This window comes from Salvelinus namaycush, unplaced genomic scaffold (genome assembly GCF_016432855.1).
Source record: "Salvelinus namaycush isolate Seneca unplaced genomic scaffold, SaNama_1.0 Scaffold384, whole genome shotgun sequence".
Lineage (NCBI taxonomy): Eukaryota > Metazoa > Chordata > Actinopteri > Salmoniformes > Salmonidae > Salvelinus > Salvelinus namaycush.
This window is the reverse complement of record NW_024060830.1, coordinates 148,570-162,099: the sequence shown is the minus strand read 5'-3', so window position 1 is coordinate 162,099 and position 13,530 is coordinate 148,570. Positions and strand designations below refer to the sequence as shown.

General features: G+C 47.5%; 1 protein-coding gene across 1 annotated transcript in view; it reads left to right on the top strand.

Moving 5' to 3' along the window:
* Positions 1 to 12,950, top strand: part of LOC120040825 (2-(3-amino-3-carboxypropyl)histidine synthase subunit 1-like) — a gene marked incomplete at its 5' end in the record, with an annotated part of 29,015 nt that extends 16,065 nt beyond the window's left edge. The window contains 3 exons of the mRNA XM_038985845.1: positions 2,407 to 2,485; positions 9,911 to 10,045; positions 10,461 to 12,950. Of these exons, the coding sequence (XP_038841773.1) occupies positions 2,407 to 2,485; positions 9,911 to 10,045; positions 10,461 to 10,559 (313 nt within the window). The remainder of the gene's footprint in view (positions 1 to 2,406; positions 2,486 to 9,910; positions 10,046 to 10,460) is intronic.
* Between the last annotated feature and the right edge of the window lie 580 nt (positions 12,951 to 13,530).

The window sequence follows — 13,530 nt, the reverse complement described above, 5'->3', positions numbered from 1 at the left end:
TTGACTGTGACTGGAGTTAGCTTTACCTCCCTGTAGCAACCCCTCCGTTTTCCTCTTCTGTCTCTTTCCCCCTTTCTCTTCTTCTCCTCTCTCTTTCTCACCCTCCCTCACGCTCTCTTTTTATCCATCTCTCTCTGTCTATGCTCCGTGGTGAGGAATCTGCGGTGCGCTAGGCAGATCTTAGCTCCGATATTGGCTGTAAATTGAATTGTGGGGCGGGCTGGGGGCCTAGCCAGCGTGGCACAGCGCATGTTCCCAGGCCAATCTGTTAAGATACTGCTCCTAAAGAGGGAGGTAGGGATTGTCCAGTCTTTCTCCCCTCGTCTTCTATCCTTCGCTTCTCTCTCCTGCACTCCCATCCACTCATTGCTTGTCTTAAAGACATGCTCCGGTACTATGGCTACTAAGAAAGTATGTTTTAAACCTCCTGCTTTGGGCTGGATGTGTCAATGTGTAGTTCTTGCATCCATATTCTATGAGCAGAATTACTGTCTTACCTCAGTTAGCCACGAAATCCCTAGTTTGAAAGCGACTGTTTTCTTAAAGCTGGGCCATTTTCCCTACATTTCACCCCTAGCAATTCAGGTTCTAGCCAATGAGCTTCACCCCCCACATTTGAGTACACAGCTAGCAAGAGGCCTGCCCAGCGTTATTCAATGAGTTTGCAGGGCGGGTCCACTGGCTCGGTGGACACAGCAGAGAGAGGGGGAGGGAGAGAGAGCAATGACATGGTCACATATCTGCACATGTGTCGTAGTATACCATTTTCGGGGACCACCTTTGGCTTGTGAGCGCTACTTTCAGAACTATTGGCTAAAAACTATACAAAATACCAGAAGATCTCTTCAAGTATTCTGTGCAGATTTTGTGCTTTACTTACTGGGTCACCCCTCTTTCCTGAGGCTACCAGTCGTGTTTTAAGATAAACACACTCAGCTACACTATCCCCCATAATGAGTGGGGGATAGTACTCAGGCCGTTCAGTCTGATGCATTTGCTGTGTTTGCTAGGCTAAAGGGCCCCCTACATAGTCCACTATCTTTGACTAGGGCCAATAGGGTGCCATTTTGGACACAGCCTAAGAGTCTGAAAAGGTCATATCAGAACTACAGCTCTGTTCCAATCAGAACTCGGAGTCAGCATCCCAACTTCCTCCTCTGAGACTAAAGGGGAAACATCTGACTCAGCTGCCTTCCAAATTAGGCTTGTGAATACTAATTCATCAAGTTTTTGTGGAGATATTTTCCCCCCCAAAAAGTATTATGATTTAAAAATGAGAAAATGTAATGCCTGAGGGGGTGGAATATTTGAGTTAATCATGACAGAGACGAGGAGTGCAGTGAGGCCTCCAGTGGTTCAGGTGAAGCCCCAATCAATTCTACTGTTCAAGGAAGCGACTATGATATAAGACACAGTACAGTTCTGCTACAAGGATACAAACTGAGTGGGAGAGCGAGAGAGGATGCAGAGATACACGTTAAACTTGTGAAAGTATCCCTGAGATGAAGCACGGTGCCGTGTTTTAGAGCTAGCTTCTTTCTCCCTCCAACACTTTCTGTACACCTGTGCACAGATTCTGAATCCATATATTTGTCTTGAAATCTACCTAGATATGTGCTCTCTCATTCCTCACCGTGTCCATGTGAATACAGCTGAATCCATAAATGTGTCTGGTGTATTACTGGTGGCTGTCTGTCTTTGGGGATAGGCAGTACAGGGAGGGGATGTCACCGTGGAGATGGAGCTGTGGATAGCATTGATTTGTGGAAGCTAACCCCTTTAACCCCGCTCTGCCTCTCCATCCTCCCATCATCCATTCTCCCCCCAGCTGTTTACATCCTTCTCATCCTTCACTCTCACAATCACTAAGATAAACACATGTCACTGCCAACCCCCCCCCCCCCCCCCCCCCCCGCCTTTCTTCCATCACCCCTCCCTCTATCTTTCGTAATGTCTCTCCCTCTCTAACACACTCCCAGCCCCCCTCCCCTCTGTCTGTCTTGCTAAGTAGGCTAGCTCCGTGGAGACTGGGCTAGTGCAGCTTTTTTATTCAAGCTCACCTAACCTCTCCCTCTTCTTTGTCTTACCTCTTATTCATCTTCCTCTCACACCTTCGCACCTCTCCCTGTTTGTGTTCCCCCTCTCCCCTCCTCTCTCCCCCTGTCTCTCAGCATTCTTTCTTTCTCCCCCTGGTATGATGAATGAATGTAGAGTGTGTTTTGTGTTCAGAGTGAATCAGGACAGATCCTCTAACATATGCAGGAGATCAGGTGGAGGCAGAGCTGCCTGCAGCCCAATGCAGCAGCACAGATTCACATCATGTGCCTACCCACCCTGCTATCTGAGATGTGCACTGCCTCTTTAATGCAATCTCCCTCTTTCTCTGCTGTCTCTCTGTACTTGCAGGTGGGTCCAGATCGCTTGCCCGCGTCTCTCCATTGATTGGGGCACAGCCTTCTCCAAACCCCTGCTGTCTCCCTATGAGGTAAATAGGCGTCCTACAACAGCTCGCCTCGATCCATACTGTCTGCTGCTGTCATTCACTATCAAAGCACGACAAGAGCGTGCACGCACACACACACTTCTGATGACTTTTCTCCCTCAGAGCAGGCGGTGTTGTGTACCCTGTGATAAATGTGGGAAAATGTCTGGTTCTGGTGTTAACATTGCAGGGGCTCATCAGTACTGCTTGTCTCTGAGCAGGCAGGTAGCAGTCAGGCTGGTGGGGTTTATGGGACTGAGGACAGGGCTCGGGAGAGAGGCAGGCAGGCTGACTGGATGGGGCTGAGGAGAGAGGCAGGCAGGCTGACTGGATGGGGCTGAGGAGAGAGGCAGGCAGGCAGGCTGACTGGATGGGGCTGAGGAGAGAGGCAGGCAGGCAGGCTGACTGGATGGGGCTGTGGAGAGAGGCAGGCAGGCTGACTGGATGGGGCTAGGGGGAGAGGCAGGCAGGCTGACTGGATGGGCCTGAGGAGAGAGGCAGGCAGGCTGACTGGATGGGGCTAGGGGGAGAGGCAGGCTGGCTGGAGGGGGCTGGGGTAAGAGGCAGGCTGGCTGGATGGGGCTGAGGAGAGAGGCAGGCAGGCTGGGAGAGGCAGACAGGCTAGATGGGGCTAGGGAGAGAGGCAGGTACTGTAGGCTAGATGGGGCTAGGAAGGGAGAGAGGCAGGCAGGTTTGATGGGGCTATGGAGGGGGAGAGGCAGGCTGGCTCGATGGGGCTGGGGAGAGAGGCAGGCTGGCTGGGGATAGAGGCAGGCTCGATGGAGCTGAGGAGAGAGGCAGGCTGGCTCGATGGAGCTGGGGAGAGAGGCAGGCTGGCTGGATGGGGCTGGGGAGAGAGGCAGGCTGGCTGGATGGGGCTGGGGAGAGAGGCAGGCTGGCTGGATGGGGCTGGGGAGAGAGGCAGGCTGGCTGGATGGGGCTGGGGAGAGAGGCAGGCTGGCTGGATGGGGCTGGGGAGAGAGGCAGGCTGGCTGGATGGGGCTGGGGAGAGAGGCAGGCTGGCTGGATGGGGCTGAGGAGAGAGGCAGGCTGGCTGGATGGGGCTGAGGAGAGAGGCAGGCTGGCTGGATGGGGCTGAGGAGAGAGGCAGGCTGGCTGGCTGGGGCTGGGGGGAGAGGCAGGCTAGCTGGATGGGGCTGAGGAGAGAGGTAGGCTGGATGGGGCTGGGGGGAGAGGCAGACTGGATGAGGCTGGGGGGAGAGGCAGACTGGATGGGGCTGGGGGGGAGAGGCAGACTGGATGGGGCTGGGGGGAGAGGCAGGCTGGCTGGGGCTGGGGGGAGAGGCAGGCTGGCTGGGGCTGGGGGGAGAGGCAGACTGGATGGGGCTGGGGGGAGAGGCAGACTGGATGGGGCTGGGGGGAGAGGCAGACTGGATGAGGCTGGGGGGAGAGGCAGGCTGGCTGGGGCTGGGGGGAGAGGCAGGCTGGCTGGGGCTGGGGGGAGAGGCAGGCTGGCTGGGGCTGGGGGGAGAGGCAGACTGGATGGGGCTGGGGGGAGAGGCAGACTGGATGGGGCTGGGGGGAGAGGCAGACTGGATGGGGCTGGGGGGAGAGGCAGACTGGATGGGGCTGGGGGGAGAGGCAGACTGGATGGGGCTGGGGGGGGAGAGGCAGACTGGATGGGGCTGGGGGGGGAGAGGCAGACTGGATGGGGCTGGGGGGGGAGAGGCAGACTGGATGGGGCTGGGGGGAGAGAGGCTGGCTGGATGGGGCTTGGGGGAGAGAGGCAGGCTGGCTGGATTGGGCTGGGCTGGGGAGATTGGCAGGCTGGCTAGATGGGGCTGGGGGGAGAGAGGTGGGCTGGGGAGAGAGGCAGGCTGGCTGACTGGATGGGGCTAGGGGGAGAGAGGTGGGCTGGGGAGAGAGGCAGGCTGGCTGGCTTGGACTGGGGAGAGAGGCGGGCATGGACAACGCTCTTCAGTAGGAGCCCCTATGTTCTGTCTTTCAGCTCTGTTGCTCTCAATTCGATTTAAATTTCAATTTAAGGGGCTTATTGGCATGGGAAACATATTTTTATGTTGCCAAAGCAAGTGCAATAGATAAACGAAAGTGAAATAAACAATAAAAAATTAACAGTAAACATTAGTTCCAAAAGAATAAATACATTTCAAATGTCATATTATGTCTATATACAGTGTTGTAATGATGTGTAAATAGTTAAAGTACAAAAGGGAAAATAAATAAACATAAATATAGGTTGTATTTACAATGGTGTTTGTTCTTTTACAATGGTTGCACTTTTCTTTTCTCTCTCTCTCTCTGACTGACTGATGTACTCTCACAGCACAGCAGACCAGCTCCCCTCGCTGGGGGCCTCGCCACACTGCACCCCAGCTGCAGCTTGTTTTTCTAACTAGGAAGAGATGGATCTGATAAGCAAATGTTTGTTTTTGTACTCCTATGGAGGTAGTGCGTCCCTTAAGACAGGCTTTGGTTGCACAGTGATATCAAGCACAGGAGTATGAATATGACGTGGGCTGCATTTTAGAGACTCAAAGAGGTGTTCATGTAAGCGGTATCAGTCATTACTGTTTAGAAATGAGTCATACGCTTAAAATGTACAGTTTACATTGTGACTAAGACACTAATTTTCTTAGATATTAGGTTAGTTTCCTAATGGGAAAGGTGCCTGTCGTATGAGGATTAGCATTAGCATCATCATGGTCTTATTTCAAGCTATGGTCCAAGGTCAGTGCATTCCATATCTGTGATAGTGCACCGTTTATGCTGCTGCTATGATATTGACTAATGCTACAGACGCTGTGTGACTGTGATTCGCCTAGTAGTAATATCCCTCCCTGACGTTCAGTTGTGTTCAGAAGCCTTCTAGTAAAATGTTCCCTAGGTTCCTTGAAGTCCCTTTTCAGATACTATCAATACATATGAATTATTTGCGCTGTCTGCGTTTGTGTGTGTACGTTTGATAAGTTAATTCACCTCTTCTCTAACAGACTATCTGTGTCTGTTTTCCCTGCTTTCCTCTGTGGTGCATTAGGAGCTGGGGAGATATGAGGAGATGAGGGAAGAGAGATGAGGGAGGAGATGGATATGAGGGAGGAGAGGGAAGAGAGATATGGGGGAAGAGAGAGATGGGGGAGGAGAGGGAAGAGGGATATGGGTGGAGAGGGAGCAGTGGTTATTTTCAGAGCGTCTCATGTTATATTTATAGTCAATAAGACACACTTGCCTCCTGTCAGTGAAGGGATTAGCAGGAGCAGCTAGTTTACACAGGGAGAGGGAGAGGGAGGGAGGAGATAGATTGGAGCTGGAGAGGAGAGAGTAGAGATGAGAGGAAAGGAAAGGGGAAAAGAGATGAAAGAAAAATGAGTGATTGATAAGAATACATTACATTATTGACTAGAGCTGTGATGATACCAGTATTGCAATATTCTTTCCATGGCAAAAATGAAAACACAAAGCAGACAACTCTTTGGTCCTTTAAAAACCTGCTGTATGTAAAATATTGTGTGATATAGCTAGAAAAATAAATACATGTGACTCTGGATGACCACAAAATGAATTTTATTTCCAGCATTAGGGCTGTTTTCCTGAAGTTAAATCCGGTTTGTGTTTTGTTTCCTTGCCACAATAATGGTATCGTCCAGGCTCTAGTATTGACATGGTTTAACATGATAACAAAGGGGAAATGATTGAAATTGTAGGCAGAACATGTACAATACAAGAGTTGATTTTCATTTACATAATTGTTTATCAAATTAAATCTCTCCATGACCCGTGTCTTTTTAATAGAGATAATTGGAAAATCTTCTGTATTATAAATTGAATTCTCTTTTTATCTCTATCTTAATGTTCACTAATGCCATTCATAGCCAGTATGAATCATTGGCTCAAAGTAATTCTCGCACATGGTAAAGCACTGTGTTAGTTCCTCTCCAACACCTGTTTTGCTCTGCACTACAGGGTGTGTCCTAAATGGCACCCTATTCCTTATATAGTGCACTATAAAGGTTATTCCATATATAGTGCACTATAAAGGGAATAGGGTGCCATTTAGGAAGGTAGGTAGAAATAAAGTGACATCCACGCTTGTCATCCCCACTCAATATTTTGACGCCTGTCTGGCATGTGTGAAGTCAGACATTGTCCCATGGTTTTCTGAATAAAGCTGTGCCCCATACAGTCCTCTTCTCCCTCACTGTTCCTTCTCAGCCAACACTTCTGCCTTTTCCATCAGCCCACTCCCTACCTCAATGACATACCAATGCCAGTAATGCAGCTCAGTAATTAAATCGTATACATGTTCTCAATGGAAAATGACTGGAATGGAACTGGCCCCAAGCCTTGATCATGAACTTTGTACACTATGATGGTCTGTATGTGCAGTATGATGGGCTGTATGTACAGTATGAAGGGATGTATGTACAGTATGAAGGGATGTATGTACAGTATGAAGGGCTGTATGTACAGTATAATGGGCAGTATGATGTGCTGTATGTACAGTATAATGAGCTGTATGTACAGTGTGATGGGCTGTATGTACAGTGTGATGGGCTGTATGTACAGTGTGATGGGCTGTAGGTACAGTATGATGGGCTGTATGTACAGTATGATGGGCAGTATGTACAGTATGATGGGCAGTATGTACAGTATGATGGGCAGTATGTACAGTATGATGGGCAGTATGAAGGGATGTATGTAGAGTATGATGGGCTGTATGTACAGTGTGATGGGCAGTATGATGGGCTGTATCTACAGTGTGATGGGCTGTATGTACAGTGTGATGGGCAGTATGATGGGCTGTATGTACAGTATGAAGGGCTGTATGTACAGTGTGATGGGCAGTATAATGGGCAGTATGTACAGTATAATGGGCAGTATGTACCGTATGATGGGCTGTATGTACAGTATGAAGGGATGTATGTACAGTATGAAGGGATGTATGTACAGTATGATGGGCTGTATGTACAGTATAATGGGCAGTATGATGTGCTGTATGTACAGTATAATGAGCTGTATGTACAGTGTGATGGGCTGTATGATCGGCTCTATGTACAGTGTGATGGGCAGTATGATGGGCTGTATGTACAGTATAATGAGCTGTATGTACAGTGTGATGGGCTGTATGATCGGCTCTATGTACAGTGTGATGGGCAGTATGATGGGCTGTATGTACAGTATGATGGGCTGTATGTACAGTATGATGGGCTGTATGTACAGTATGATGAGCTGTATGCACAGTATGAAGGGCTGTATGTACAGTATGATGGGCTGTATGTACAGTGTGATGGGCAGTATGAAGGGATGTATGTACAGTATGATGGGCAGTATGTACAGTATGATGAGCTGTATGTACAGTATGATGGGCTGTATGTACAGTATGATGAGCTGTATGTACAGTATGAAGGGCTGTATGTACAGTATGATGGGCTGTATGTACAGTGTGATGGGCAGTATGAAGGGATGTATGTACAGTATGATGGGCTGTATGTACAGTATGATGAGCTGTATGTACAGTATGATGGGCTGTCTGTACAGTATGATGAGCTGTATGTACAGTATGAGGGGCTGTATGTACAGTATGATGGGCAGTATGATGGGTTGTATGTACAGTATGATGGGCAGTATGTACAGTATGAAGGGCTGTATGTACAGTGTGATGGGCGGTATGAAGGGATGTATGTACAGTATGATGGGCTGTATGTACAGTGTGATGGGCTGTAGGTACAGTATGATGGGCTGTATGTACAGTATGATGGGCTGTATGTACAGTATGATGGGCTGTATGTACAGTATGATGGGCAGTATGAAGGGATGTATGTACAGTATGATGGGCTGTATGTACAGTGTGATGGGCAGTATGATGGGCTGTATCTACAGTGTGATGGGGTGTATGTACAGTGTGATGGGCAGTATGATGGGCTGTATGTACAGTATGAAGGGCTGTATGTACAGTGTGATGGGCAGTATAATGGGCAGTATGTACAGTATAATGGGCAGTATGTACCGTATGATGGGCTGTATGTACAGTATGAAGGGATGTATGCACAGTAGGATGTGCAGTATGATGGGCTGTATGTACAGTAGGATGGGCAGTATGATGGGCTGTATGTACAGTATGATGGGCAGTATGATGGGCTGTATGTACAGTATGGTGGGTAGTATGATGGGCTGTATGTACAGTGTGATGGGCTGTATGTACAGTGTGATGGGCTGTATGTACAGTATGGTGTTCAGTATGATGGGCTGTATGTGCAGTATGATGGGCAGTTTAATGGGCTGTATGATTGGGCCGTATGTACAGTATGATGGGCTGTATGATGTACAGTATGATGGGCTGTATGTGCAGTATGATGGGCTGTATGTACAGTATGATGGGCTGTATGTACAGTATGATGGGCTGTATCTACATTATGATGGGCAGTATGATGGTCTGTATGTTCAGTATGATGTTCAGTATGATGGGCTGTGTGATGTACAGTACGATGGGCTGTATGATGGGCAGTATGTGCAGTATGATGGGCTGTATGTACAGTATGATGGGCTGTATGTACAGTATGATGGGCTGTATGTACAGTTTGATGGGCTGTATGATGGGCTGTGTCTACATTATGATGGGCTGTATGATGGGCTGTATGTACAGTTTGATGGGCTGTATGTACTGAATGATGGGCTGTATGTACAGTATGATGGGCTGTATGTACAGTATGATGGTCTCTATGTTCAGTATGATGGGCTGTATGTACAGTATGATGGGCTGTATGTACAGTATGATGGGCAGTATGTACAGTATGATGGGCAGTATGATGGGCTGTATGTACAGTATGATGGGCAGTTTAATGGGCTGTATGATTGGGCCGTATGTACAGTATGATGGGCTGTATGATGTACAGTATGATGGGCTGTATGTGCAGTATGATGGGCTGTATGTACAGTATGATGGGCTGTATGTACAGTATGATGGGCTGTATCTACATTATGATGGGCAGTATGATGGTCTGTATGTTCAGTATGATGTTCAGTATGATGGGCTGTGTGATGTACAGTACGATGGGCTGTATGATGGGCAGTATGTGCAGTATGATGGGCTGTATGTACAGTATGATGGGCAGTATGTACAGTATGATGGGCAGTATGATGGGCTGTATGTACAGTATGATGGGCAGTATGATGGGCTGTATGTACAGTATGATGGGCTGTATGTACAGTATGATGTGCAGTATGTTGGGCAGTATGATGGGCAGTATGTTGGGCAGTATGTTGGGCAGTATGTTGGGCAGTATGATGGGCAGTATGTTGGGCAGTAGTAAAAGGACAGGACTAAAGAATGGATTGCTGGAAGTCCTCTGTCTTGGTTGTGTTGTTTGTGTGTGCAGATGATCTATGTTTAACCTCTGTCTTCCCCTCTGCTGTCCTCTCTGCTCTCCCTCCCCTCTTCTCCTCTACCAGGCAGCTGTGGCTCTGCAGCAGGTGGGCTGGCAGGAGGTGTACCCCATGGATTTCTACTCCAATCAGAGCCTGGGGCCATGGGCGCCCAACCACCCCGACAACCAACCAGCTCGGCCCACCCGCAAACAGACACAGGTGAGTAGGGCAGAAGATGAATGACATGGGGGGGGTGAAACCAAGTGTGTCCAAAATGCTTGAAGCCTCTCGCGTGTGTGTGTGTGTGTTTGTCATGTGCCTTAAATGGAAGTGCTTACTGAGAGCGAGCGTGTCACCATGGTGACACCCAGCGGTACACTGACAACAGAACACATTTCATGATTTTACATTTCTTCTTTGATTTGTGTTGATTCAGAGTTGCATATCTGACCCTGTTTGAAATTATGACTTGTAAATGTCAACAATCAAATGTATGCATTCCCTTTGGATGAATATTTCCTTGCTATGAACATTCCTTGTGAGTTTTGTTGTCACTGTATCAGGAGTAGGTACTATTAGGGGTAGGCACTGTCACAGTTCCAAATGTTAACTCTCTCCCACTGTTTCCCTACAGAAGACTGGCTCACAGCCAGCCCCTACCTCCACTCCCTCACAGCAGTCTAAACTGTGTGGACAGAACCAGTGCGCCCCTTTTGGCTGTCAGGGAGAATGACATGTACACCTCCACTGCTGGCTGCCAACCAGCTCTTATCATGGCTATCTGTTGGAGCTCAGGAGGGCTTTCACTCTGAGCCCTGCTCAACACCTCACCTCCCCCAGGAGACAGAGAGCAGGACAGAGAACCAGAGACACTTCACCTCAGATACCCCTCCATTATATTTACTGTCCTGATGGAATGGACATTACTGCATCAAAGTTTGAGAGAGAGAGACAGAAGGATAATACAGAAGTATATTTTATATTTTAACCAACATGTCTACCAATCAGTAGCAGTTAGAAGTGTGTGTCAGACAGGAGCTGTGGCCTAGGCTGGTTCCCTGAGTACATCTCCCTAGGTTATCAACCACAGTCTCTTTGATGTCACACGTATGGCACCCCTCTGATGTCACAAGCCCCCCCCCGACAAGGCCTGCTGTGCTGCAGCTTCTACTCAGATCAGTCACACCCGCATCTCATTCGAATCACAAGCAAAGGTGCTAGATACTGCTGGTCCCACCAGATGCCCAGGTCCTCAATGTTGTATTGGGTAACGTGCTACGTCACTGTATATAATATCACATTACGCCATGCTCGACACCTCAGCGTTTTCCTCACAAGGCTAGCTAGTGAGTTATAAAGGTGTTTGTTTGCTGGCTGTTGTCTTGTTGGTTTGAATAGAAGCATTGGAAAACAGAGTTCTTTCAGTTGAGGTATAATTGACATATTGGGAGGCGGGGATTTGTCAGGAGATTGCATTCAACAGCTAAATAAAGAATCTTCACTCCCTAATGCTTGTAGGATCTGCAGAGAAAATATCCAACTTAAGCTGAGTAAACTCTTGTGGATTGCAAAGCCAAACTCTGAATATCCTCTCTAGTGTCTCTCTTCGCTGTTTACTTCTTTATTGTCCAGTGTCTGGATCCTTACCCACAGAGAATCCCTACCTACATCTTTGAAAACATAAACACTATAGCACTGTACCTTACCACAACCCTGGGATATGTTTATTAAGCACAGGCAGGGAATAATGTTTTTAAATGGAGACAGAAATGAGCATGCTAAATCAATATGTCTAGGTAGTACTTCTTCTGTTTCAAACAATTTGCTTTTGTTTCTTGGTAACTGAAGTAACCCAAGTATTTGCAACACCTCCGCTCTCAGACTTGCCTTCCACAGAGACTCTGATCCAATGCACATATATGGCCAAATGCAGAAAAACATGTTATGTGAGAAAAGTCTCCCCATATGATCTGTGGTGTATTGTGTCAGACTTATTGCACCACTGGTTCATTGGACCAGAGATGTAGTGGGAGGCAGTGGCCACTAGATGGAGAAATCTGCATAGCCAGTGTGTTTTAGCCCCACTCTGATAGTGCTGCTAAATCACCAGAGCTCATGGGGGATTGATTTATCAGTGTTTTGTATGGCAGTGTAGTGGGTGAGTGTGCTTGGGGGTGTCCTTCCAAGAACCCTGTGTGCTTTTTGTATTCAATGTGTGTAATTGTTTCCAGATGTTTGGGGAATGTGACTCCACTCTCTTCCATCTCCCTTGGCATCCCTCCCCCTCTCTCTCCAAATGTTTTTGCCATCATGTTTCTTCTGCCAGCAGCTCCCCGTTTCCTGTCCCTAGGGCAGGATTGGCCAGGGTGGGGTTATAGAGGGGTTATGACTGCTTTTGACTGCTTATGAGCTTCCTGTGCACATGTGTCACGTGACTAAGTCATTTCAGTTGAATGCATTCAGTTGTACAACTGACTAGGTATTTCCCTTTCCTTTCTCAAAGACAACAGGTGTCATGGATCACATAGGGTTTGACTACTATCAGTTTGCGTTATACGGTCAGCTGGTGTTTATTGTAGCCTCAGACCCTATGTTGGTCACCCAAAACCATTATATGGTGATAAAACCTTCTGCAATATTGATATCCCACAAATACTATAAAACAATTGAGAACTCTTAAGATATGTGTTAATATATAGGGCATAGTGTATCGCAGGAGGTTGGTGGGACCTTAATTGGGGAGAACGGGTTCAGGGTAACAGCTGGAGCGGCATCAGTGGAATGGTATCAAATATATCAAACACATGGTTTCTATGTGTTTCATGCCATTCCATTTGCTCTGTTCCAGCCATTATTATGAGCCGTCCTCCCTTCAGCAGCCTCCGCTGTAGTATATCTTCAATAGCACTTTTGTAAAACCCAAAGATGTGTCGCACCAACTGATTGCTTACTTTCAGACTCCTAGTATGTGTTTGTTTGTTTGTTTTTCTGGTCCAGAGAAGGCTCCTCAGAGGAGGAAGGGGAGGACCATTCTCCTCAGTGAATTTCCATGCAAATAAAATTGTTAAACATTTAAAAAGTGATCCTTTTCAGATAAAACTGTATTAAATATATTCACGTCACCAAATAATTGATTCAAACACTTTTTTTGCAATGAAGGTCTACAGTAGCCTCAGCAGCACTCTGTAGGGTAGCACCATGGTGTAGCCAGAGGACAGCTAGCTTCTGTCCTCCTCTGGGTACATTGACTTCATTACAAAACCTAGGAGGCTCATGGTTCTCACCCCCTTCCATAGACTTACACAGTAATTATGACAACGTCCAGAGGATGTCCTCCAACCTATCAGAGCTCTTGCAGCATGAACTGACATGTTGTCCACCCAATCAAAGGATCAGAGAATGAATGAACTGCTTACTTGACTGTAAACTGTATATTGCATAATTGTAGCGGGTTTACTAACACGTTAGTTCTATTAGCTATGTTGACTATGACGTTACTTTAACTAATATGGTAACAACAATGTAGGTTGTGTGTATTGGTTATGATATGGTTTGGCTTGTATAGGTTTTTTCACCTGGTCACATACAGCTGAGATATTGTGCATTGAAGTCCAAAAGTGAAGGGAAAAGGTGAGAAGAGGGGAGCACATAGTGACTTGGAGGCTATGTGTGTGGACTCCAGACGATGTGACTGGGCCAGCCAC